This window comes from Gavialis gangeticus, unplaced genomic scaffold (assembly GCF_001723915.1).
Source record: "Gavialis gangeticus isolate Ggan-Ray unplaced genomic scaffold, GavGan_comp1, whole genome shotgun sequence".
NCBI lineage: Eukaryota > Metazoa > Chordata > Crocodylia > Gavialidae > Gavialis > Gavialis gangeticus.
In genome coordinates, this window is record NW_017729025.1 from 56,059,832 (window position 1) to 56,086,686 (window position 26,855).

At 48.1% G+C, this 26,855-nt stretch overlaps 3 protein-coding genes across 11 annotated transcripts in view; 2 read left to right on the forward strand and 1 right to left on the reverse strand.

The window, feature by feature from the left end:
- The window catches only part of LTBP2 (latent transforming growth factor beta binding protein 2), a 150,335-nt gene extending 146,860 nt beyond the window's left edge, over window positions 1-3,475 (forward strand). For all 9 annotated transcript variants that reach the window (XM_019518811.1, XM_019518818.1, XM_019518815.1 and 6 more), the window contains one exon: window positions 2,370-3,475. In XM_019518811.1, the coding sequence (XP_019374356.1) occupies window positions 2,370-2,542 (173 nt within the window). In that variant the 3' untranslated portion in view covers window positions 2,543-3,475. The remainder of the gene's footprint in view (window positions 1-2,369) is intronic.
- Window positions 3,476-4,774: 1,299 nt separating this feature from the next.
- NPC2 (NPC intracellular cholesterol transporter 2) lies at window positions 4,775-10,843 on the reverse strand. The gene is made up of 4 exons (XM_019518820.1): window positions 10,687-10,843; window positions 6,961-7,068; window positions 6,470-6,642; window positions 4,775-5,570 (listed from the first exon to the last, which is right to left on the reverse strand). The coding sequence occupies exons 1-4, from the start codon at window positions 10,769-10,771 to the stop codon at window positions 5,484-5,486; spliced, it is 453 nt and encodes a 150-aa protein (XP_019374365.1). The 5' UTR covers window positions 10,772-10,843; the 3' UTR covers window positions 4,775-5,483.
- An 8,431-nt stretch (window positions 10,844-19,274) lies between these two features.
- ISCA2 (iron-sulfur cluster assembly 2) lies at window positions 19,275-25,812 on the forward strand. Its single transcript, XM_019518821.1, has 3 exons — window positions 19,275-19,569; window positions 20,312-20,427; window positions 20,594-25,812. Exons 1-3 carry the CDS (start codon window positions 19,288-19,290, stop codon window positions 20,766-20,768), a joined length of 573 nt encoding a protein of 190 aa, XP_019374366.1. The 5' UTR covers window positions 19,275-19,287; the 3' UTR covers window positions 20,769-25,812.
- The last annotated feature ends 1,043 nt before the right edge of the window (window positions 25,813-26,855 follow it).

Sequence of the window (26,855 nt, forward strand, 5' to 3'; positions counted from 1 at the left end):
AGGGGCTCGGACTTGATGATCTTCTCAGGTCCCTTCTGAACCTACTAACTATGAAACTATCTCCACCTTCTCTGTGTCATCTGCTATTTTTTCTCTTTCTCCATTTACTAATAGTACTTAGTCTGCCTCTCATTTCTAATGTACTTGTGGAAACTTTTCATGTTGCTCTTCCTGTATAATTTGCTAACTATAACTCATTTTATGTCTTAGCCATGAATTTTTATCTCTGGATGATTGTGCATTTCCTCTATTACCATTTTAGACAAGTCCATGTTTCCACTTTTTGTATTAATATTTTTGAGTTTTCAGGCCCATAAGAAGCTCCTGGTGTAGCTATATTCGCTTCTTATTAGGCTTTCTGGCTTTCCTTCACAACAGGATAGTTTGTCATTGCATTCTTAATATAGTCACTTTCAGTGACTTGTGGCTCTCATGCACTCATAAAAGCATAGGAACTGCCATGCTGGGTCAGATTACAGAACCATGTAGCCCAGTATCCTGTTTCTCACAGTGAGAGAGGGAAGATGCTAAGAGGAAGGGAATTTTAGCAGGGTATATCCAGAATGATCCTGCCCCCTTAAAACTTATAGCATTCAGAAACCTTGAAAGTCCCAATTTTGAGGTGCATCCTTCATTGTCCTGTTTAAGCCTACTAATTGACTTATCTTCTGTGAATTTGTGCAGTCCCTTTTTGGACCTGGTTAAATTACCAGCCTCAAATTATCATTTCTTTACCCTGCCAGTTATCTTCCCAAGAGGCCTTGCTTATCAGTTCCCTCTACTTGTTAAAGTCCAGTGTCCATCTTCTGCTGCTCTTTCTTTATAATAGTGAACTCTCTCATTTCACCATTTTCACATTCACCTGTTCAGCCACTTCCTCTCTAATGCTCAGAATTAAGTCTAAAATACAGGCTCCTCTAATATCTTCCACCTTCTGAAACAAAATGTTGTTTCCAACGCATTTCAAGAACTTGATTGAAGGGAATTAAAGTCCATTGTTACCACCAACTCCTGTCCTTTGCATGTGTCTAGTAGCTGCTCAGAAAATACCTCATTCACTTCCTCTTCCTGCTTATAGGGGAGTATATAGTAGGCCACTGATACAGCAGGCCACTTCTATAGTACTGTCCCTCTTCTTTTTCCCTTTTATCTTTACTCAGAGATATTCAGCCAGTCTGCCTTTACTTGCTCCTGAACTTCAAACCAGAGATACAGTGCAACATTGTAAGGCTTGTGAAGCAGGCTGGGGTTTGGGAAAGCTCCAGGGAATGCTTTCATGAGCATTGTCTCAGTGGGCTCCTTTCCTCTTTCCCCTCCCCTTCCCCCAGTGTTTCCTTCAAAGAACTGCAAAGGCTAGGGCCAGAAAAACTGCATTAGGCCCCAGCAAGTCCAAGGCAGGAGATTCCCTACCATAAAGCAACCAGGGCTGTTGCTGTAGTTAGGGACTTGGCTATGTGGCTGGCAGTGACTGGGCAGTGGGTCATGTCCTTCCTGCCCCAAATTCTCCAGCAAATTAAATGGTGTGACTAAGGTTGAGGCGAGATTTGCACATAGGGCTGTGGTCTCCCACTGGGGACAATGAGGTGTCCTGCTTCCTCCCTTAGTGGTAGCTGTCTAGGGTGAGGGTCACCCAGCTGGGCAATGTGTGCTGTAGCAGGTCCTGAGTAGACTCTTTCTGGTGATAGAACACTGCAAGCATAAATGAAGGCCCATCATGGAGGGAGCTGGTCTCAGCAAGTGCTGTGGAAGCCTGCAGCCCCTGGTCCTACCAGCACTGCTGCTGCTACCTGAGAATGGCCAGTGCAGACTGGGCCACTGAGACAAGCAGCTTCCATAAGCACATTGGCATTTTTCAGGTTAATAAAAGGCTCATTTGTTTGTACAACACAAGATTTCTTCCTCCAATTTGGTTCTTAGGAGATAAGCCCCTTCCAGGGCCACTCTTAAGATGCCCTTATTTCTGCTTCCCAGTGACCTTGTCATATCAACAAGGAGCATTGGGCAAGACTAGAATCAGCCTTTCCCTGTCTTTGCATAGCATGCATGTTTCCTCATAACAGATGGAGCCCCACACAGTTCTCATTTTCCTGTCTGAGGGGCAGTCTGTGTTGTGGGGGGTGCTTTGTCCAGTACAGAATTGCTTAGTACACATTGTTTTGGGAGTCCAGTCCAGTCCAGTTCAAGGTAGTAGGGCAAGGGATGGGGAATCCCTAAGAGGCATGGGAGTGTTGGGCACGTGAGGTGTTGTGGACTGTGTGGTGTGAGGGAGCACTGTGCAGTGCTGGGGAGAAGGGAGTGCTCTATGGACTGACACAAAGTGCCTTGCCATGGACTGGCTCTGATCCTCATTTCCTTTTCTCTCCCCCCAGACATTAATGAGTGTGAAGAGGTGAGTGGCACTGGGCCCCTGTGTGATGGTGGCACCTGTGAGAACACAGAGGGCTCCTATCGCTGCAGCTGCTCGCCTGGCTACGTGGCACTGGCTGAGCCCCACCGCTGTGTGCCAGAGACTACCCAGAGCCCGGAGGCAGCACAGCTCTAGGGGAAGAGAGCAGGTGAGAGTGGCCCCTCAGGCACTCTGCTCTGGTACCCATGATGTATTGAAAGGGAGAAAGGCCCCTGGAACTGCAACAGCTTTGAGGCCCTTTGCTCATCCCCTAAAGCGCACAACTTTCTTGCCACCTCTCACCAGGCAGCCACATCTGCCTGGCCTGCTCACCATCACAGCACCAACTTGCAGGCCCCCTCTCCCCTTGTCCCTCCCTTGTACTCTGGACCCACAGATGACAAGACCCCATCTCCTGCTGTCCCTCTTCCCTGAATAGGGCCCATCAGCCTCACAGGCCTCACTTTCCTGAACTGCACCCACCTGAGGCACTCCTCCCACACTCCTTGTCACCATGGATGCAATGACTTAACAAGCACCAAAGGAGCCTGAAAGTGGTGAAGGGCAGCATCTTCCTCTAGTTCCCCAGTTACCAATATACATTGCTGAAATAGTGGCAGCATCCAGCCCTTCCTCCAGAAAAGGGGCTACTAACTCTCAGCACTGTCCTGTCCCAGAAGGCTTGTGGGAAGCGCTCTCACCCACTTTCAGGGCCCTCATTGCAAATGTTTATCTTCTCTGCCCTATTTCCTTCACCTTGCGCTCAGCCTCTCCGAAAGGGGCAGCTAGCCCAGAGCCTGGCCCCCAAGGGCCTGAAGTCTGGGGAGGGCCAGCCCCAAGGCTTATAAATTCTGCCTGCCCCCTGGAAATGGCTTGGAGCCCAGTGAGTTGCAGAGGCCTGGCTCTACTCTCCCCACGTCCCTCCCAGGCACATAACTTTTCCTCCTGCACTTTGGCTGGTGGCCTTGCATTGGGTTGGGGAGGGCAGTTCCGGCTTTTTAGTTTTTGTAAGGTTGTCACTGGCTTTTTCCTAATAAGTCTGCTGGGAATATCTGTCATGTTGTTAAATAAAACATTTATTTTGGGCCCAGAGGCTGATACCAGGGTTGGTTGGAACTGTTTCTGCCTGACCTGCCTGCACAGCTCGGGGCAGTGGGGTCAGGGAGTAGGATTCTGTGTGTACATCATTGCAGCACACCTTTCACATCTTAGCAGTGCCTAGAGTTATGTTGTTAGCCACGTTAGTCTGAAGTCAAGTAGAAGGCAGGGTAGATTTATGTTGTATAGGCTAACCAAAACGTGTGTGTATGTATATATGTAGACAAGGTTCTTTGCATGAATCTGATATCTTTTATTAGACCAATTAGTTGGTCTAATAAAAGATATCAGATTCACGCAAAGAATCTTGTCTGCCTATGTCCTTAGACCAACACAGCTACAACCTACACCCCTGTATATATGTACATACACACACAGAGGCATAAGAGGAGCGTGTCCTTCCACAGCATCTGATGAAGTGAGTTTCAGCCCACAAAAGCTGGTACTATGCATATTTATATATATATAATATACTTTATACCTATTATTAATATATATATTATATACAACTTTGGTTGGTCAAGATGGTGCAAATCTACCCAGCCGTCTGCTAGCACAGTGCTTTCCAAGCCTGTCTTTTCAGTTGGAGATGGCCCTTTCAGTATGGGGTAAACAGGCAGCTGCCACCCGGCAGGGACTTCTACAGCTGGCTGTTGCCTCTCTTCCTTCAGCTCCTGAGAAACCCCAATACCTGTACTGAGATTTCTTTCATGTACCCGAGAAGAGGGCATATTTCCAGAGACAGCCAGAATAGACCCATGCTTATGTCCACTCTGAACTGGGCCCCACTGCAGCAGCAGCAGCAGCAGCAGCAGCAGCAGCAGCAGCAGCAGCAGCAGCAGCAAATTCCAGGACTGGTTGCACACACATACGGATCAGAGAGCTCCAGTCCAAGCACTAGTGACCATTAAGGCTAGAGGTGCTGTTAGAGCCCTGGTGCTGTTAGAGCCCACTTCTTTCCGTTCCTAGCAATGAGGAAAAGGGCAGGATCACACACACCCTGCATCTTAAGGAACCTCCTGACACTTGCTTCCAGCTTCCACCAAGGAAGGAGCCCAGGCCCAGCCAAGCAGAAGGGAGGGCCACAGAAAAAAAGTTACCTGAGCAGCGCATAAGTTCTTGCTGGCTGAAGTGTCAAGACCCAGCATCACAAAGCAGAGGTGGATCCTAACCAGCCCAGCAATATGGTGACTCTACAGCACAGGTAGCCCTGCCCTAGTACAGTGATGGGACCTTGCCTGCTCCTACCTTGGCATGGCCCCCCATCACACAAGGCACTATAGGCAGGCGTAGACTTTTATTCAGGTTTTATTAAAAGGAAAGTTAAAAAAAAAAAAAAGAGGTTAGGTTTGGAAGAGCCCCCAGCAGCTCCATATGAGTTAGTAGATAGTGCAAAGGATAGTTAAGAGTCATCCCTGCAGAGACACTGAATGTGGTTTGGCTTGATATCCACCAAGAAAAAGCAGACTTTCACAGTTGCAGGCTTGCTGGCCATGGTAGGGCCCAGGATGGACGCAGCAGTCAGGGAAGACAAATGGAAATGCTAGTCCCCTCTCTTCACCCTTCTATGGCTGCAGATGGCCAAAGCAGCTTCCAGAAGCACTGTCCCAAGGGAGCAGGAGAGATGCAGAAGGATGCAACAGCCAGCATTTTACCACATGAGGCACTGAAGGATTGACAGGGAGCGGCTTTGACACCAGTCCCATTTCACTGCACAGAGAAATCCCTTTGGGATGAGAGCTCCATTTCAAGTAACCAGAAGCCTCTGCAAAGCACTCAGAGCTCTGCAACATGCAATGCCACAGCTGTCAGACTCTGCTGGGGTAAGAGCCTTTTGCTCATTGCTGCCCCTGAATAGCTGTAACTTAGCCCTGAGGGAGCCCAGTACCAGCCACTTGGAGGCTAAAGAACCTGAAAGCAGGTGGCAGAAAATATTTGCTATGCAAAAAGAATTTGGCCCATCTTGTCTTCTGTGTACCCACCCCCTCCCACCAGCTCCTCAGCTGGTGATCTGCACAGGAATCTTCCAACAAAAGAGCATGTCTTCTTGATCATCCAGCAATACCCACTTCACAATCAGCTTGATCTGAAAGAGACAGAGGAGGTGAGAATGCACAGGAAGAGGCTGGTCTTCTGGCATGTGGACAGTTGCAGTTCCTTAGTGTAACAGGGGAGGAAACCACTTGTGGGAACTTCATAACAGGAGGGGCTACAGTACTCACACTGCCCCCCAGAGCTGCTTATGTGCAAAGCTGGTGGGGACTGGGCTTTGTACTTGGAAGGGAGACCTCCAAGGCATAACTTGGGGGCACTTTACTCTTTAGTCCTGAGCTCAGATGGCAGTACAGGGCACTCAACTTGAAGCCTCATTAAACCTCTCTCAAGAGGCATGAGCTGATTCAACACTGTACCTCTCACTGGGAACAACAGGCTCTGGAAGAAGGTCACCTAGCACTGCCCAGAGGGATCTGCTGATGCTAGGGCATTTGCACACTCCCTTCCCCATGGCTGGCAGCTACAGCTGTTCCACTAGGCCCTGTCTGACAGGGAGTGGAAGTAGGTCACAAGGACAATCAGGCATGGAGCAGAAGTGACTATAGACAGGTGACCTCAGCAGCATACTCTGGACTCCCTCTCACTGGCAACACGTAGAGGGTGCATGTGCATCTGTGCGTGGTGGCCCCGAGACTGGCCACCAGCGGATCTGTGGGCAGTTGCCACTTGCCACCCCCGTCCTCACCACCGACACTCCCGTGGCTGCCTGCAGGTGGTCCCCACTCAACCTTCCTTCACTGACAACATCATCGCTGCCACCACACCCCCACCTGCAGGCAGTTGCTATGCCGCCCAGCCTTAGGAGGCACGAGGTGTTCATGCCACTGCCTATGCTCCGTTTCCCCCAGAGGGTGAAAAGGTCTCATTACTAAAAAGGCACATGGTGGAGTCAAGCCCTGGCTACAATGAGTAGCTCTGTGAATCACTCACGCTGGGATACTCGCTCTTTATAGGCAACTTGTTCAGATAGCTGTAGGAATGACCCGTCTCAATGGGGCACTGGATTCCAGACTTGCATCCATCAGGCTCAGGGATGGGAAAGGGGATGTCCACATGCAGCATCTCCCCATACACCTTGGCTTTGCTGCCCTTGCTTTCAATCTCTGAGGAATACAAAGAGAGTGGGATGTATTAGTGCAGAGGATGTTTCTCCCCCCTCCTGAATTCCTCATGGGGCTGGCTCATGGGGGTGCAGCGGAGGAGGAACAGAAGACTAACAGCTGTCAGCTGCTCACATCCTCCTGCCCTGGGGTTACTCAGTGTCCACCCTTCCCTGAATCTCTCCAATTACTGCAGGCAAATCCCATGGACTTTACCTTCTGCCTCCATCTCCACCCACCTCCCTAGTCACTGCAAAGACATCCCAACTCCAACCAAAGCTCAAGCCTTAGAGGAGCTGGGACCCTGTGGCCTGCTCTTACTGCTGGAGAAGGTGACGTTGATGCTGTAGGAGCCCCCTTTGTGGAGCTGGCATGGCTGTGTCGGGCAGGGAGTCACGTTTACTTCTTGGATGTTTCCATCTTTGGAGCCTGGAGGAAAGAACAAGGACACATTGTCATTCTGAGGCCTTGTTCCATATGACTAGAGAAGCAAAGAAAGGAAAGCAAATCCTAACATACAAGTTAGCACACATCTGTGGCCATTAGACCTGACTGCTATGGGTATGGGCCAAGCAAACAACTTCTTTGGAGCTGCTTTCAAAGGGCAGCAACTGTTGCATTCAAATTGTTACATATGACAGAAACAAATGTAGCAAAACCACTCCAGCTTTACTGGAGACCATCAGCAACACTTCTGGTGTCCTGCAGGGCAGATGGTCCTTCCTGTGCAATGGAGCCACTTTATTCAAGGCCTTAGCATTCAGAGTCTTCTGTGAATCCTGTTAGAATAGGCACTGCCTTGTGCAGGTTTTTGCTAAGATTGCATATTTGCTGGCCACTGCATAAAGAGGCGAGATGGATGGTCTAATGCTCCAGACCCCATTCACTCCCAAGGGGCATCCAGCTGCCAAACAGGACACCTAATGGCAGTAAAGCAAAGGCGACTGTGATTCTGGCAGGAAGAGTTATTTAGACATTTAGGCTCCAAGGCAAAAAGCAACCTTTTACAGCCACTACAAACTGTTGCCATGTTGTGGGGGCAGCAGCGACAAAGAGGAAGGCAGAGATAGGGATCACTTGAGTCTGGAGAACTTCCTTAGGGTGGAAGCCACCTGAAGTGCTTGCCAGGGCAAAGTCTGTTCAGACTGCAGTAGCCGGTTTGGGTTTTACAGTGTACTTTAAACAGTTCTTACCAAACTGCCACAGAGAAGAGCCAAGCCCTGCTCTAGAACCCCAATAAGTGCAAAGGGAATCCCAGTAAGCAGGGAATCGCTCGGAGCAGCCCATAGGCTGTGTAACAGGTAGAACTCCAGAGGACATCACATCTACTCTGCCCTTTAACTACATGGAGGAGGGGGCTGTGCCATCCATGAGGACAGTATGGACAAGGGGAAGGGAGATTAGTTCTAGTGCTCAGGACTGAAAGTGACTTTATCAAGAGCCCTCCAAGTCAGCTCCTTGGTGCTGCAGCAGGATTCCAGTGTGCTGAGCTGCCCCATCTCCGCCAGTACACACACACCCACTCACACCCTCTCTGCCCAGGGTGCCAAATTTGTTAGTTATGCCTCTGTTCGGCACAGAGATTCAGGGAGGGGAAAGCAGAGTCTGAAGTGCCCAAAAGGAAGACTGTTTGGGTGAAGTGGAGGCAAGAAAAGAACTAGTGGACCAGGGCATGGAGTAACACATGGGCAGTGGTAAGAAAAAGGCACAGCTGAGATCACTAGGATCTGGCAGTGCCTCCCTTCTCCCACGGAGGTCAGGGTCTTTGCTTGGTCACAGACCTAAGAGGCTTCCTCTTATCTTACTGGTGGTCAGGGCACTCAGCCAGGACATAGAAGCCTGGGGGAAGGGAACTTTTGTTCACAATGCAAGACCAGTGTTGAAAGATTTGTTTTACCGCAATGCTACTTAACCATTTCTACTGAGGGCTCCCAACTCCTAGTCTTACCCTTTCACTACATTCTCTTTCCCTTCCACTTTAGCACAGTGAGTAGGGTACAGAGTTGCTAGGTATGGAAAGGTTTGCTGGGATATTTACCTATGCAATTACCTCCCAGGTGGAGAAGGCTGGAAGAGGAAGTATTTACTGGGTAAACAATGCTGAAAAGTAGTACAGAGCACAGCATGCTATTACTGTTGTGTTGGAAAGGCTGGGAGTATGTGCTAATGGAGAAGGGAGAGTGGATATTGCTTTGGAGTTTCTAGGATTCATTCCAAGAGTAAGACAGAGAACTAGCTGTTCCTCCTTTCACCAGTGCAGAATTGTATGCTATGCAATTTATAACATTAACCAAAGGTTTGTTACATCTTATACATGTAAAGCAAGAGCATGTCCTACCAGAACAGGTTTGTCAATATTCAGCCTAAATATACCCTTGGTGAATTTTATTCCATTATTTCTACAGCACAGTCCTAATTGCTCAATTGCATGCCTATCAAACCCATCTTGCAGGCACTGGATAGAGTCACAGCACAGGATTTTGTACCTCAGATGTACAATAGCTCAAGGGACCAAGCTTACTTGTGCAGCCCATTCACCAGCAGCTGTGTGCGTACCTGTGGGGTTTTTATGCTCCCACCCTTAGGGCAGAGACAGCTGCAGGACTGCATCCATAAGGAATCCCAAACCCACCAGGACCTGGAGTCAATTGCTGTTTCTGGCTCCAATCTAAGGGTATGTCAGAGGCATGGTCAAAATGCAGGAGGTACCAGACAGCTCACTTGAGCCCCATTGCAGATGGCCACAAAGCTCAGCATGTATTTATCCAGGGTCTCAGGTGGATTTGCAGCCCTTGCCAGCTACACTGTGAGCAGGGCTGGAGGTGCCCAGTTCAAAGATAGCATGGGTATGGCTACTCTAGCTGTTATGCCTTTGACTGTAGCACAGACACCCTAGGGCAGGAGTGGACAAAATGTGGCCCCAGAGCCAGATGCAGCCTGCCATCTATCCGGCCCACGGGGCCCCTAAAAAAATTAGAAAATTAATATTTATCTGCCCCTGGCTGCCTATCATGCAGCCCTCCATGGCTTGCCAAACTCAGTAAGCTGCCCTCTGCCCAAAATAATTGCCCACCCCTGCCCTAGGAATTAAGGCCAAGCTTCGAAGAAGGAAGACTGATAGAAAGAACAACATTAAAATCAGCTAACTGGGGTTTAATTTCAGGAGCTTTGTTACTAAACATGTATTTGTTCAAGATACAAACATGGATTCTGAAGAGGCCTTCAAAAATATCTAATTAACCCAAGCATGCCCTGAGAAGAAGAGATTGTAAAATCTGATTGCTTTCTAACTCCTTATCTTGCTTACAGAGCAGAGGTACAGACTAGCAACAAATGAGACTGGAAGAAGGGCAAGTCCCCATCGCCTCATCCAGGTTTCTTTTGTCTTTATTTCATAAGCAGTGAGTCAGAAGTGACCTCCCTTCAGAAGGCAGGGACTGATCCTAGATCCATACAAAACTCAAGAGATAACATAGAAACTTGCTGGCTGATAAGCCTATTTGTCCTTGTCCACTAAGATCCTCATCTCTCCTCCCAGTCTCCCCTGACCTCAGAGTAGCTAGTCACAGGTTTTCAGATTTCCATCTCGGATCCCGTGGGGTCCGATTCTGAGAGCAAGTTCAATGCCTGAAGGGACCTTTTGAAAATCCCAACAGATGCTGAAAGCACCTTTCAAAACCTGCCGGCTGCCTCCAAGGGGTACTTCTGCCCTGCCTGGCATCCTTGCAAGTGACCTCTGCTAAGGTCACGTAAGTCGCCTCGCAGGTCATGCAAGTTGCCGGCCAAGCCGGGACCTGCCTCGCTCCGAGGGCTGCTCCTCTGCCATGCAGCCGTGCCCCGGTCAGCGGAAGCTGCACAAACAGACCGGGCCTTGCCTGGCAAAGGCCGCAGGTCTCGGGGAGGGCCCGGCCTTCACCAGCCCCGCGGGGCTTCCCCCTGCTCCAGCGCCCGGGGCCTCCCAGGCAGGGGCCACGGGCCCGGTGCCGGCCCAGCCCGGCCGCTTCGGTGGCTAGATCCATCCCCCCGGGCCCGCGGCCGGGCACTCACCACAGTCCAGGAAGTGCAGCGGCTCGGCCCGGGCGCCGGCAGCGAGCACCAAGAGTAGGGCGAGGGCTTGGGTGAGGGCCGGCATGGCTCGGCTCGGCTCGGCTCGGCTCGGCTCAGCAAGGGCTCTGGGACAGCGGCGGGGCCCGGCCTGAGTCAGTGCCCAGTCACATGCGCGGCCGACGGCTCCACCCCGCGGGAGCACTGCCCCTCGCCCCGCCTCGCCCGCCCGGGGCTCCCAGAGCCGCTGTGGAGGGGGGGCGGGGAAGCGGGGGCGGGCAGGAGCCAGTCCTTCACACCACCTGCCTGGTAGGGCCGGAGGGCAGCGTTTCTAAGCAGGCAGCGCCCAGGGAGCACTCGGCTTGGTGGCTCGTTGCAGTCCACCTGGTCGGGAGGACCTCAGTCTACTCCAGGCCCCTGTTCCAAGCAGGATCATGCCCAACTACAGCATCCCAGCCAGGGCTTTGTCTTGCTGGGTCTTAAAAATCCCTAAGGATGGAGATTTCCCTCCTTGCTGGGTAACTTGTGCCAGTGCTTTAATGTCCTCCCAGTGAGAGAGTTTTTCCTAATTTCTAACCTAAACTCCCCTTGTGGTTCTGTCATCTGTCACCACTGGGAACAGTCTGGCTCCATCTTCCTTATAACCCCCCTTAAGGTAGTTGAAGGCTGCTATTAAATCCCCACCCTCTCAGTGTTTTCTTCTCCAGGCTAAAGCAGCCCAGTTCCCTCAGCCTCTCCTCAGAAGTCATGTTCCCCAGGCCTCTAACCATTTCTGTTGCCCTTGACAATCCCTTTTAACCTCTTCATTTTGCAGGTGTTAAAGCCGCTCTCTTCTTTTTAACAGCCTTGATGTTCTACCAGTCAAACTGCCCTTTGTTCTGCAAAGCTGCGGTCTCTTCCCTGCTCCTGGTAATGGAGCTCTGATTTCACAGCCCAGCAGATTGTTTTGAACTCATTCCAGTGAAGTTATATTTTCTTCTGCTTCAGTCTTAAACTGTATAATCCAGCCCTAGGCCCCTGGTGCATTAAATCTATGTTGTTTTGTGTGTGATGTTGCACCTCACCACCAGCACCCCCCTTTGCAAAATCCTAGATCCACCCATGAGTACACTTGCACCTGCAGCTTGGGGGATGGAGATGGGTGTATGTTACTCATACTCACTGCCACAAGCCTAGAGCAGAAAAGAAATTAGTACCATGCTTTTATCTGGGTCACATCACAAATGAGGCTGCACATAGCTTGGCAGCTATACCTCCCCATCAGCTGCCTGGCTCCCTTCCCCATCCAGGATCACACCACCCTTAGTGCAGTCATGCCTGGAGTGCTGCATCATATCCTGCCACCTCCTCACTAGGAACGAGTTATGCAAGAGGCAGAGTTCAGAGCAGTAGTGTTGGTTTACCTTTAAAGGCTCATTCTGTGGTTCAGTTTTTGGCCCTTAGTCTTCACTTTATCATGGCATGATGAACTCCAAAAAAGTCACCCTGACCAAAACAGGCCTCAGGCAACTACAGGTTTTTCACTATCCTAACAGTACCCCCCAATTCAGAGAATTGCAACAAAAATTAATCAGCAGAGGTGGGAAGGAATATTTAGGATCCAAGTACATGTTGGTTGGCTGCTGTCTGACAGCACTGACTTCTGCACCTGCCCTTCCAATATTCATGAGCATCTAGATCAGAGCATAGACTTGTTGCATAAATGGGAGGTAGGAGGAACACAAATCCAACAAGCTGTAGAGACAGTATCCATCACAATGCCATGCTGCAGCAGGACCCTGTCCCTTCTGACACAGTCCATTTAGTCTGTTCACCTACTTTCTCTCCTGTCTGATTAGATCGGAGACTGTAGAGTGAAGGCCTGCCTGGATGCTGTGGTGTGCAGTGCAAGCTTATGTAAACTTAACTGGACACTAGAACGCAGCATTTTAAGATGCATTTAAAGGGCCTTAACTATGGAGGCAGTGGAGTTTGGTTTAGCCAGGCATACTTATTTGTAAATGGCTCAAGTGAAAAGGTTATAGGATCATAGTGTTGGTAGGATGTAAACAGGGGAAATGGAAAAGGAACTATGAAAGATGATCCTATGAGCACAGTAGTAGAGATTCCTAAAACAAAGGGATGAAATTAAGAAAAGGGGAAAGAAAATACAGACTGAACAGGAGCTTGCTTCCGAACAAATTACACTGGGCTGAAGCATTCTCCCTGGAGATGCCATGTCCTAAAGGATATGACCTAGACTGAAGTGTTGTGGAGAGCAGGTCAGAGGGAAAAGTGAACTAATGAGCCTCTTCCAGGATAGAATCCCATCTACAATTGAGCAAGGAAGAGGAAGGTATGGCTTGGAGTTCCAGGGAAATTAGGGTAAATGGAGATGCTAGGAAGCCTACACCCCAAAAGAGGAAGTCAACAATTAAGGAAGAAGCTGCACAGCAAGCCCTCAAGAAATAGACCAGAGCTGAGAACCAGAGCTCTTTTTCATAGTCTTATTTTATTAGGCCATCTCCCCAGAGCCTGTATTGAAAGTCCCCTCATGCTCCTGAATTATACCCTGTAGTATGCAGTATCTGACAGCATGGGAAGAATCAGCAGCAGCTAAAGGAGATGTGCATACAGATGAAGAGTAGCCAGGGCAGAAGAAATTATCTTCTTTCAAACACTTCCAGCATGGGCGACTGGTGCCACCTTAGTCGGGGAGGGGGGGAACATGCCCTCCAGCGACCAGGAGGGGGGGTCCCCCCCATGGTCAATTGTGCCAACCGGGGGGGTCCCCCTCCAGCAAAACTTACCAAGTGGTGAGTGGCCATGGCGCTCCTGGAAGTGGCCATGGCCTACATCCAGCGCTCGCACTCCCCAGCCAGCACTCCCAAGTGGGCACTGGCGCTCCTGCCTACCCCTCCTGCCTGTTGCCAGAGTGGGACGCATGGCCTGACAGCAGGTGCACCAGCACTCTTAAGGGGTCCATATGCATTCCTGTGCACCTCCTACATGTCGCCACCAACTTCCAGTAAGGATGAGGGTAGCAGGGACTGGCACTATTAGCAGACTGACCTGACAGATTTCAGAATATACAGTGCTGTATACATAGTGCCAAGAATTATTTCTACGTTGTGACCAACAGTAACCGCAATATACATATCTGCCCCGCTTTCCAGTCCCCTCTGAACATCTAGCAGTAGGTCTCAGCTTTACTATATTGATCCTAGCAACATGAGGTATGTCAAAAAAATGCTAACATGGGAAATTCACACTTGCTTCCTAAAAAAAAACTTATAAACACCTATAAAACACCTATAAAATGTTTGGTTCAGAGATACCTGTGTGGGTGATGTGATATTTAGATCACAAAAAAAATAAAGCTAGAAGGGACTTCAGGAGCTTTTTCATAGGAGCTCAATCCTGCCCATGGCAGGATTGTCCCCATCTAAACCATCCAGATAAACGCTGGTTTAACCTGCACTTAAAAGAATTCCACAACCTCTCCAGACAATATATTCCAATGCCACCCTCACTGTTATGCAGATGATCTGCATAAAGCAGGGGTTTTGTTTCCAAGTTATTTGGCAGCATTGCTGAAGCTGAGCAAGCAGCTCACTGGAGCAGAGGTCAGAAGAGGGAAGGACTGTGGTGGCGTCATTCCTATCTCGTGCCATATTCCTACCTAGATCAACACTCACATGCCTTTATCTCTAATCTGTTTGTGTCACAATCTAGTGCCAAGGGCTTGCTGCAGCACAGAACTGGTATGAAGGAGTTTTACAAATCTTCTTTGGGGTGTAAGATTGGATAAAAGACTCCAAGGAGATTAGTGGAACTATGGAAGCCTTTCTGCAACAGGTACCTCCTACAAGGGATGCCAGCTTACCAGAGAACAAGGATTTTTTCATTGACTGAGGGATTTTCTTTGGAGGCCCATAAAATAATTTAACCTGCAGAGAATCCCATATCAAATAGATTTGAGTGCTTGCTGCAGCCCTGCTCCAAGTAAAGGATAAGGACGGCTTGCCCCATTGAGGCCACTTTTTAAAAATTACACCCAAGTTCCTCTTCTGGTCCACCTACATGCTAAGTGTCATTTCAAGTCCTTTCCACCAAGGTCTTAGAAAGTTTTCTTCTCTCCATCTCCAATCCTTGCACTGTAGATGCACAGCCTGCCTCTAGTGCAGAAGTGATCTCAGTTCAAATAGCTATTAAGATACTTGTGCTGATGATAACATCCAAACCATTCTGCAGCATCCACACAGAAAGATTAAGATGTTATCCTCATCAGCATGCTCCAGGATCCCTCCCTTAGCAACTGTCCACCATTCATATATGAAGGCTCCTGCACATAGGCAATTAATTAATCAATCACAAGAGACGCACTCCCTCCAGTTTCATAGGCTTTGAGTCAAAAGCTTTGTTTCAGCAGATACTCTGTATCAGATCTAAAAAACCCCAGGATACAATCTAGAAAAAACATCCAGCTAAATCTCTGCATCAGGTATAGACTATAAAAAACAATATGGAAGCCAAGGCTCTCAGGCAAGAAAAGGTGCTCTCTGAGGGTTTTCAACTTGTGCTATGTATCAGTACCAACTCAGCCTTACAAGAACATTTCTCAAGCCCCGGACTCCAGGCAAGTGAAGTTGGGGTCAAATACTTACCATTAGTGGTTCTCAAAAATAAAGATATAGCTTCTAAAAGCTACTATAATGCATGGGCCCTGCACATCACTACACTCAGGAATATTTCACAAAAGAAATTTTCATAGAGCCTCCACATCCTCAGAATAGACACAGTTGTCCTATATTGTAGAAAGGCAGATGGTGTACTCCTCGGTTATCATAGTATTAGTGTGATGTAGTCACGATGGTCCAAGACTTGCGTCAGAGACAAGGAGTTTTTCGGGGTGATATTTTTTTAGACCAACTGCATGATTGGAATAGTTAGAAAAGCTTTTGAATGCAAGATATTTTTCATCAGGTGTAAGAAGGGAAGCTCCTAGGCTATGTATACATGCTTAGACCTCGCTACAAATGCATCAGGGAAATTAAGGCCACTATATAAAAAACAGAAATGTACTTAGCCCATTTCAGGTAGGATAGGAAAACTGCTAGGGGAAGTCTACCCTGCCTTCAAAGTTATTTGGGGAAATACAATGCAGCAAGAAGACTGATGCTAGAGCTGCTCAGTAACATTGTCCAACCCAGTCTACCACATGGGAGTAGTTTCTAGGGCTCTGTTTTAACAGTCAGTTTCATCCAATGAAACTAAAGCCCTTTAAAAAAAAGCAATCTTTTACCCACAGTTTCACTGACAAACAGTCCAGCAATCATAGTTGAGTCACTTTCCCCTCCACAGTAACACCCAGAACAGTGGTTCTCAACCTTTTTGGATGTGAAGCACCCTCTGTAACTGTTGTGAATTGAATGCCACTCAAATTAAAAAAAACTAATAAATTACAGTGCAGAGGGGCAAGGTGGGGGAAGGGGTAAGCCAGGCAGGGACAAGTCTGAGTGTAAGCTTATCTGCTTATTTCATCACACCTTGTGTCACCCTGGTTGAGAATCACTGATCCACAGAATAGTAATTTCTAACATCATCTCAACCAGAGAAGAAAGTACCCACCCTCTACAACAACACAAAATCCAAATGAAACCACAAACCATTCATATATACTGGTATATCTTCACTTACTAAACCTAATTGAAATAAGCTTCCAGAACAATGGAATAAACCCCATCCTCAACTGAAATAGGTACACAGCGCTTTAACACATACACACACACCTGAAAAAAGCAGATTAAAATCACCAGCCCACCCTAAGCAGGCCACCCTAACAAATCTCAGCACAGAGTTGCATAGAACTAAAATGCTCACTAAATACAGGATCAACAACCATACACTATGGCAGTGGGGCCAACCTTTTTTGGCAGGCATGCCACAAATTATCCCCCCACCCTTCCTGCATGCCACTCCAGTTCCTTTCTCCTGCCCATTCTGCTGCTTTGCTTTCTGCTCCCTGTCTGACCTACCGCTTTGCTTTCTGCTTCCTATCCCCTCCCTGATCTGCCACAAGCCATACACAGATTATGTCCATGCTATTTGTGGCACTCAGACTGTACATTGACCTCCTCCGCTGTGAAAGGGGAGTAAAGTAAGTCATAGTCTAAACACTAAGCAACTGAGGTGGTAGAAAACTTTTTCATGAGCCCTTTCTGCTTCACTATCTGAAATTCAAGGGAACTCAAAAATATCAGGTGCCATGAAAGACTTGTTTTACAACAACAACAATAATAAAAAGGTACCAAATTGGAGGGAAAATCCTGTAAATAACTCTACATGAGCCATCATTACATTGCTGAGATAGGACAGAAATAGCCACTCATGACAAATTAGAGAATCCCAACAGATGCGTTCTTTTCTACTTATGTGTATGCAAACATCTGATGGATTTGTCTCTTACTCACTATACCAAACACCTGTAAAGCTTGTCACGCCAAAAAAGCATTAATGAAGTGGAATTCGTTGCAACTGAGCCCAGCTGCCTCCCTGCTTTGGCACTTTTTTTCTTGGCCTGCATTCACTTCTTCCTTATTGTCATGTTGTTTGGAGATCTATACACAGATATATTTCATAATCTGGGCAACATACAGAAGCAATTGTCACATTTCTACCACTGTAGTAGCCACCTGGTAGTAGCACCAGCAATCACTAAAACTGAAAACAATTAGGAAACAAATCCTCTATTTTTGCAGTTTCACTGTTTCAGTCAGCTATCTATCAGGTGCTAAAAGGTATCACCTCCTCAAGAGTTCTGATTACTTTTGCCTTTAGACCAACATGGCTACAACCTGTATCCCTGAAACATGGAAAATATTTAAATTAGCCATTTTGAAATGAAAGCTTCATAATTTTACAAGATGGAAGCGAAGTTCAACACCTTGAGACCTGAAAGCTGACACCCTTGTTGGAGCCTTTTGTTTGTTTCAAGCCAAATTTACATGCTCACAGAGCAGCCACAACACAAGAGAAATTCCTTGCCCAGGAGGGCCTTCCATCACCCATCCTCCTGTGAAATATCAGAACAAGAAAGAAGCATAATTCAACATCCTGCTTGCCATCAGACAACTCTGAGGTAAATAGGCTGCTCCAACTTTTACCATAGCCTATTTTGCAAAAAATGAACTTTTCCAATCAGATCTTACATCACATTTCAGCTCTCCTGTGAAATATGACTTTTCATTTCCACCTGGGAGAAGTTTTACAATCTTTGCACTCTCCTATACCTGAGGAAGGGCACGTGTGCCCAAACACCTGCAAATAAAGAATTTTTTTTTGCAACTATCCAGTTGGTCTAATAAAAGATATCACCTACTCAAGAGTTCCAATTCCTTTTGCCTTCAGACCAACACAGCTATAACCTGTAGCCCTGCAAAGCTGAAATTCGTGAGGGCAGCTGGGTAAGGCCTGATGCCAAGCAAACCATCATGCAACAGAAGAATCCCGTACACAGAGGCTTATCCACCATATACTACAAGACAGCCAGAACGCCTGCGTCAAAGGGTGGACTTCATTTTGTTTTGTGAATGCCATCTTGATCCTTCCTTGCACCCTTCACTTTACATTGTCATCTCTACAGTCCAATAAGACATCCGATTTGAGCTTCCTTGGCCTCTGATAAGACAGGGTTGAAGTCATTCTCTGCCTGGGGTAAGCAAAAGGTGGCAGAAGGATTGTTTTATATGTTTGCCAAGGGAGGAAAGCCCAAACAGAGACAAAGAAACAGAGCAAAGTGCATCTGATTCAGCAGACAGAATGTTGCTGAGGGTCTGGTTTCCAAAGCTCCCAGCACATCTGGACAATTCTTACTACCCGCAACAGTCTTTGAACAATTGGATGCCTGCCTGTCACCCGTCGGCAGTGACACACGAAGGCTGCTGCCTGGTTTCTTTTCTGGAAAACTTGCTGGCTTGCCCAGCATAGGCGGAGGACAGCTATCACCATGAGCACCACACCCATAGCACTATCTGCCATCCCACCAGGCTTGGGATTTAGGGTTTTATTTATGCGCATGTGTATGTATGCATACAACTGTGTATGTATATGTGGGTGTATGAGTGTGTGTGTGTATATATATATATATATATATACACACACACACTCATACACCCACACATCTATCCATCTCTCTCTACGCAGACACGCACATCTAGCCAGACAGATCTGGATCTAGGTATCTCATCTCAGGGCGGGCTCCGGTCCCAGGCTCCCGCTGCCGGTCGGGGTCAGGATCAGCATCACCCCCGTCAACGAGCCCGAGGCCCGAGCCAGGGTCCTCGCGGCCGCCCGTAAGCAAGGACCAGGGGACGGGCCATCCCCGCCACCAGGGGGCAGCAGCAGAGGCTGCGGGCAGAGACCTTTGACATCTTCTCGGAGCCAAGTACTGGGTCGGCTCCTGGTACCCGTAGACACTCAGCAGCTCTCTCCCGAGTCCCATAGCCACACACAACGCTTCCGCCAGCCGCTGTCATGACAGCTGCTTGGCATCCCCTCCTGCCGGAAGGGGCGGGACACCGCGGGCTGCGCACCAATAGCAGTGGCCGGGGGCGGGGCGTGCGAATGGGTCTCCTGAGGGGCAAGATGGCGACGTTGGTGGTTCTACGCTGCTTCGGGCGGCTGGTGCCTGGTGGGCGCTACAGGTTTCCCCGGGCCGGCCTGCGCGGTACGCCCGTTCTCGCGCGTCTCTGCGGCAGCAGCGGCCTCTCCCCGGCTTCGGGGCTCCTCGCGCCCCACCCCCAGTGCGGTGTCTCCTCAGCCCCGCGCTCCCCCTCCCCCGAGCCGCCGTCGCCGCGGAGTGAGGACAGCGAGGGCTACGTCTACCTCAGCCGCAGCTGCGTGCAGGTGCGGGGCGGGCGGGACGGACTTTAAAAGTCCCCGAAGCGGGTAAGAGCCCCCCGGCTGGGGCTGGGTCCAGCCGGCAGGAGCAGAGATGGGGGCTTCCGCCCCGTCGCCCGGGGGGCGCTGCAGAGCCCCTCGCGCAGGTGGGCTGGAGCTGGTCCCCACCCTGCGGGGCAGCTGGAAGAGCTGCAGTGAGGGGTGGGGGGACCTGCCTCTGAGCATGCAGGAATAAGGAGGAGTCTTATCTGCTTTATGGACCCTACATGATGCCCCCAGGGTGTGATCCATTGTAGAAGGGGGTGGTGCAGCTGCACCCTGCCTCCCCTCTTCTGCCACATCCCCTCCTGGGTCCAGGCTCACTTGCCCCGAGTGCCTGGCTCTGTTATGCCAGCTCAAAGGCTCCCACAGCAGCAGTGCACAACCAACTCTGGCCCCCTCCCCATCCTCCTCTGACATGGTTTTCTCAATGGCAGCCGCAGGCTGCATGTGAGGGCTGCCTGGGGATATCAGCACCTCCCTAATCTGTCAGACGAACCACATGAGGGCCCTCTCAGCTGCAGCTGTGAGGCCCAAGCTGGCTGTACACCACGTACCTCTACTTACCCACATCTGTGCAGGTGCCCCTTCCCTTCTGCTGTGGTTCTGGCCTTCCCCATCCCTCAGAGACCTCTTGCTTGACCAGGGGTCTGAGTGTTTGCTTGAGAATCGTGCACGTTTTTAATGCTTCCTCTTTCCTGCCTTGCAGAGGCTGCTGGAGATCACAGAAGGGTCTGAGTTCCTCCGTCTGCAGGTGGAGGGAGGTGGCTGCTCTGGATTCCAGTACAAGTTTTCCTTGGACACTGTTATCAATCCTGATGATAGGCAAGGACTGAAGGGGTGTGGGTCATCGTGGTGTGGGAGATGTCTGTGGACCAGCATGCTGAGAGGAGTGTTTGTGATAGTGTGGTAAATTGGGTGGTCATGCTGCAGTACTGTCTGCCTTCTCTGGATGGTTGGCTAATAAGTCACCTGTGCTTCTTTTCCCCAGAGTGTTTGAACAAGGTGGTGCCCGTGTGGTTGTGGATGTGGACAGTCTGGCCTTCGTGAAAGGGTCCATGGTAGACTTCAGTCAGGAGCTGATTCGCAGCTCATTCCAGGTGGTGAGCAACCCACAGGCTGAGAAGGGCTGCTCATGTGGAACATCCTTCTCTGTCAAACTCTAACTGGACTCTTCCCTGAGTGGTGCTTGGTGAACATTGGGCCACAGACCCAGCGAACTTGTTGCTTTCCCAGTTTCCCCCATCCTTGTCCTCAGTTTATTACACAGTTGCTGCAAACAATCCCAACTGTGTTTCAATCTGAACAAAGCCTGCAGCCAGGCCCCACTGAACTCTCCCTTCAAGAATGTGAAGTAGACTTCAGTGCACACAAGAGAGCATTCTCTGTCCTCTACAAAGTCCTGTGGACTGGCCAGTGTACCAGGTTGCTGTGGTGCCAGATCTCCTTAACAACCTCCCCACCCCACCTCCCCCAGCGTGTGGAACTGCTTGTTTTGCTGGAACTGCTTGTACATATAAATATTGTTGAGAGGTTTTGCTTTTTTTGTTTTCTTTTTTTTTTTAAAGAAATCTTGAAATTCCCATTGTTTATATTTTCATGCATTTCCAATTGCAGTTAAAATGTATGCTGACATGCTGTTGCCTCCCCCTGTTATAGCCATCTGGCTAGAGGACTCCTTGGGTGTTTCTCCTGTAACCCAGGGTTTCTTGCTCTGCCCTCTCCACCTAGCTGTGAACCATCCCAAATAACTTGTTCTAGAGATCTTCTTAACAAAGATCTTCAGCAGTGAGCGCCGTTCCCATCTCCTCTGGCCCTTTTGCTTCCAGGAGACTGCAGACAGTTCTGTGCTGTCAGCATGTATGGGGAGATGGTGCTCTCTGCTCTGTGTAGGTGAGGCAGAATGATGTGTGTAGGGGGTGATTTAATAATTGAAGTATTTTTAAAAACAACATAACTTGGTCTGTTTCTCAACCTGGTTCTCTGGATTTTAAAAAGTAGCACAAGCCAGCAGATGTCCTTTATGTTGTCCTTTGCCAGCAGCGAACAGGGACGGGACTTTATATTGAAAGGTGGAGATAAGTGCCTGTAGTCACAACTGGAAGTTCTGTCCTGCACCAAACATGGATTTTAATCAGTTGAGAAACTTTGTTCCAAGTTTTGCCTTATAACTGAATCTCTCTCCTTGCTTGTTTTCATAACTAATCCCTCTTTCCCTTCATAAAATAGTGCTGGCCAACCACCCTAGTAAGCAGGGAGCCTAGCGATTTGTGTTGTAAACTCTGTTTCAGTTGCAACTTTCTGAAATTTTCACAGTTCAACTGAAATTTTACATGCATGGTCTGTGCTGGGTATGAGTTTTGGTTAAGCTTAGGCCCAAGTATCTCCACCTGCTTCTGGGTGAGAAAAGAGATGGGGAAGTTTAGCTTTTCCTGTCGTCTTGAGATCTTTAATGGCTCTGCAGCCAAATCACTTGGGATTTAAAAATATCAGTTTCTGATGCAAACTGGAGGAACTGCATGACTTTGCTGTGGAGTAATCCAGTGGGATTAGAGCAAGACCATGCCTTTGAGAATCGAATAACAAACAGCAAGCTACTTTTTTGTTAAATTTGCTAAATACTTGCCTAAGAGGGGCTTGTGCGGGGGTGTGCAGCTGAATACCTGCGTACAGATGTTGCTGCTGCACTGAGTGGGACCCAGCCAGTCAGAATCTCTTGCTCCACCCCTTAAGTGCTGTGGGAGACCACTACTGCTTGCTTCTCTTTGGCCTGGAGGAATGTGCCCAAGGTTGGGATCCGAGAGGGCTTGAGCTCTGATCTTACCTTTTCCCTAACTGGCTTTAATTGCTTCCCAAAATTGACAAGCTTCGTTTAATTCTGTCACACACTTGGAGAGCTGAGTGTAATATCATCCTATTTGATGGATGGGGCAGCTGAAGACACTTGTCTAAACTCCCATTGGAATATTGGACACGGCTGGGAAGGGCACATTATCTGTGTCCTGTCCATTACATCACAGTTAATCTTATGCACATCTTAGAGGGTCAGATCTAAAGCTTAGTGTAGGTACACAGCTTTATGACTAACTGTGTTCTTTCATGAGGAATAAAACTTCCTCCAGTCTCTTATCTGTAGCTTAATTTTCTGTGTTAAGAAGCAAAGTGCTTGGTCTGAGACCAATACCCTTCAGCCTTGGACAGGTCTGTCTCATTGTAGCCTTTTTGGAAAATGCAAACATGGCAGAGAGTAATGGGGAAGTATGAAATCTAACTAAACTAATCCGACTTCATGGAATCTTTTTAACTGAGCAGTCTGTCTGTGATTCTTTTATGTGGAATTTATACCTACCTGTTTTATTTGCTTTGTACCTTATGAGGAAGGACCATTTACTCACTTTCTCTGTCACTTACACAATGGTCTAAGAAAGCACTTGCATATACAAGCAATTTTTGCCTTTCACAGAAACCACCCCCTGAGTAACATGTAAAGGATGAAATTTCATCCCTTTTGTTAAGTGACATGAGTAGCTATTTCTGTCCTACCATGTAGGAAACCCACATCTGTGGTTTTTCTCTACTGGGTTATCTTAGCAGTACCTCTGTAAAATCACTAGGTGGCTCCCTTACTCTTTAGGAGTGGGATTGTTTGAGTTCTGTGAAAACTTCCCCTAAATCTAGGGTCTGGCTAGAGTGCCCTTCCTTTGGTCCTCTGATGAGCAAAGATGTTGCAGCTTCTGGGGCTGTCCAGGGACCAGTTCAGCACTGGTGTAAGAACAGTTTTTTTGGTTTGGGCACGAGAGGTTGTTCTGGAGATCAGAGAAATTCTGGCAACATGACCGATGCTGGGATCTACAAAAAAGTCTCATTATCCTACTTCTAACTCAGTCAAGGGAAACTGTCTGTACTGGCCAGAATCACTGGTTTTACAGCAGCATTTCACCAATGCAGTGATGCAAACAGTCCAAATGAAAATGGAGAATTGGCTCCCTTCAGGATCCTGCCAACTCTAGAAAGAGAATTAAATGTGTCTGAGATCTAGCCATCATTAGTCTACTTCCTATTCACTTAGTATCCGTCTGGGAAGTCAAAGACAGAGGTTGTAGTAATGGAAGTGAAACAAGGAATGCACTGAGTAAGTTTTGACTGGGAGGTTTAGAGATCTGTTGGGCAAATATGCTCAAGTTGCAAGCCTGTTGGGCAAGGCAGATGACGTAGTCCAGTGTCAGAGGAAGGCGAGTGTGAGTGAGGTTAAGTTAAAAGTTTGCTTTAGTCTGTTATGTGCATTTGACAGGTAACATTCAGGAAAAGCCTTAGTAGAGCAAGGTTAGTTAAGAGCAGGGTGGTGGATAAGGGTTATGAGCATCAAGGTAGTGCCTAGAATACAGAGCAACTGTCACCTAATGAAAGTGTCTAGAAGAGGTGGGTAGGGGAAGATGGGCAGACTTCTGTGTGACTTCAAAGAAGATGAGAGGTTGGAGGATGAGTACCTACATCTTCCACAGTAAGCAGGAGAGGAATGCTGTATTCTGTGCCTCCCTTGACAGTAAAGAAGTGACCAGAGAGGTAGAAGAACCAAGCAGGGTGTTTATAGAAGCTAGGTTAGGATGATATGTTAAGCAGAAGGGTATGTGCAGTAGGTTCAAGGACAGCTTAGTGGTTGGGGAGGGGATAGAAGCTGTGACTGTCCAGGAAGAGGATGTTAGACATACTTGATGAGAAGATATGGCAGATAAATCTTCTGCTTATATCTGACTCCACTAGTACTCTGCACTCAAGGTCTGAATTAGTGGCTCATGCCAACTGTCAGTGCCCTGTATCTTTATCAGGCCTCAAACCAGGCCCTGGTACAGAGATAACACTTGTTGCTGAGGGAGAAGCTCCCTCCTTTATCATTGATAAGGGAAAAAAATTACATTCATCCTGGTGGGTCTTTCTGTTGATCAGTAGTATTAGATACCTCAAGTATGCCTGCAGCCATTTGGAAGTAGAAAAGGAATGAGTGCACATACCATGAAATGGCGTAGGCCTTCCTTTGTGACCCAGGCAGAGGCTGAGCCATGCAGTCTCTATCTCCAGACTCGGTTACTACAGCTCATACCTAGGAGTGAAGTTACATACCCTAAGAAGGATTTGGTGGGTGTAAAACAACACCCAATCCTTCTAGCATTGTGTGTTGTTGTAGGGACTCCATCTTAATGCTCTGCCCTCTTCACTTGTTCTGTTTTTCCATAAAAAGTTAGGAGGTTTTTGACCCAACAGTTATTTTCCTCCAGAAGTTGACCCTAGCTGCCTGACAGCACCTTTCTCTGCAGCCATGAACTCCCATGACACTGGATCAGTGCAATTGTCAACCAACAGGGAGAGACTTGAGTTTAGAAGACAGAACTTCCACTAGAGCAAACAACAAATTGCTCTGTCGCAAGAGATAAGCGTCTGAGTACTTAACCTCTATAGAACCAAACAGAAAATCTCTATTGGATGCAACTCTTACTCATTTTTTTTTCAGGCAGAATGTGCTCATATACAGAGAGGAAGCTAGTTTGATTGAGATCCTGGGATTTGAATCGGCTTCAGGATTTAGCATCCACCTAGCTTGGGGCTAGAATAGAGGCATGTGCTATAGGTAGTGTTTAGGATTCAACTAAGACTGATTTTATTTGGTTGAATGTAGGAGAATCTGGTTTGGGTGGGTCATAGACTTGAGCTTGAGTGTTCATTTTGTTGGGATTATAGCAGCAAATGGAGTTGATCGGAAGTTGGTCCCAGGAGGACATACAGCTGTGGAGAGAAATGCTGTTAGGGCAGTTAATTCCCCATCAGCCCAGCTGGCAGTAGGCATGGTGGTGTGGCGGGAGGTCAGTGTGTAATGCTGATTCCTCAATCATTGGAGAACTGTGCGAGTACAGTGCTTCCTACTTCAGTCCTTTATATCATTCGTATGTTTTAAGTATTTCCTGTGTGAGCAGTAAGAGTTTATAGCCTCAGTCTTTGTAGTTGATCAGAGCCTAGGTTTGTGCCCCTGTTTTAATCAGTGCTCATTTACCTTTGGCATCCTTCAGTGGAACAGAATGGTATGCCTTTCAGTTGTCATGGAAACAGTGAGACTAAATGCATATTACCATGGCAACCTGCCATGATCTTCAGCTCTGTCTGTAGGTCTTATTTCCTAACCATGGGGGTGGGGTGGTGATAATGGATCTTCCACTGTTTTAAAAAAATGAACCCTCCTCTGCTTCCAAAGTTGGTTCTGTGCCTGAGAAATGCAGTATGTAAGACAAGTCTGTTACTACTACAACTGCCCATTGGCCCAGTTACACCCAGGGAATAATTTCACCTCTTTTTTCCTCTCTTCAAAATACAAAGACCTTCAGAATGATCAGATGGTGATGTATTAGACTCTTCCTGGGCCTGTTCATTACCACAATCCACTCTCCTACGAAAAGCCGGTGAATCTTAATGAACCTCTCACTGGGTGGCTCTACATGTGTGCTGGACTATACGGTAACTGCTGTCACTGTAGTCCTGGCACTGCATGGGTAGTTTTGACACTACTGCGCAGTAGCTCATTGCTACTGTGCAGGAGCATCAGCATTGCAGTTCAAGCCCGCTGACACTGTCTGTAGCGATGAGCTATGCCCCCTATACCTCATTGCTACGGCAACATAATGTCTGTTGTAGATGCACCCGCTATGTCCCATGGGTTAATATATATCGGCTGCTTATGGATGTGGGGAAAAAAAAACCTAGCACTTCACTTCAAGCTTGATGTGTCCCCATGCCGAGTGCAGTACATGCCCAGAAGGGGCGTCGTGTTAGTTTAACCCGGCTTACCCGATGTCTGTATAGATCGCCTTGAGTCCAGCTCTTTGGCACTTTTCTCTAATAGCTGATTGTATCAGCTTTGAGATAAAAGTGCCAAAGAGCCCCACTAAAGTGTCTGATCTATACAGACGCTGGGGCGCCAGGTCAAACTAATGTGCTTCCTCTTCTGGTAAAGCACTGTTTTTGGTTGTTGGGTTTTTTTCACATCTGTCAGCAGCTAAGGTTCCTTTTATCCTGCTAGCTGACACCAACCCGGACATTGTGGGGATCACTGAAACATGGTGGGACTCAACGCATGACTGGGCGGTGAATATCAAGGGTTATAGGCTGTACAGGAGGGACAGGATAGCAAGGAAAGGTGGGGGCGTGGCACTCTACATTAAGGAGGAATACCCATCCTCATCAATTAACAAAGAATCAGAGGAAGAGCA

Bases quoted from the DNA above. Each gene is read 5' to 3' on its own strand.
- ISCA2 (XM_019518821.1), top strand. From the start codon at position 19,288: ATGGGTCTCCTGAGGGGCAAGATGGCGACGTTGGTGGTTCTACGCTGC. The intron at 19,570-20,311 runs GTGCGGGGCGGG...CCTGCCTTGCAG, and splicing joins TCAGCCGCAGCTGCGTGCAG to AGGCTGCTGGAGATCACAGA. The intron at 20,428-20,593 runs GCAAGGACTGAA...TCTTTTCCCCAG, and splicing joins GTTATCAATCCTGATGATAG to AGTGTTTGAACAAGGTGGTG.
- NPC2 (XM_019518820.1), bottom strand. From the start codon at position 10,771: ATGCCGGCCCTCACCCAAGCCCTCGCCCTACTCTTGGTGCTCGCTGCC. The intron at 6,643-6,960 runs GTAAGAGCAGGC...TGTATTCCTCAG, and splicing joins CAACGTCACCTTCTCCAGCA to AGATTGAAAGCAAGGGCAGC. The intron at 5,571-6,469 runs GTGAGTGATTCA...TGTCTCTTTCAG, and splicing joins TAAAGAGCGAGTATCCCAGC to ATCAAGCTGATTGTGAAGTG.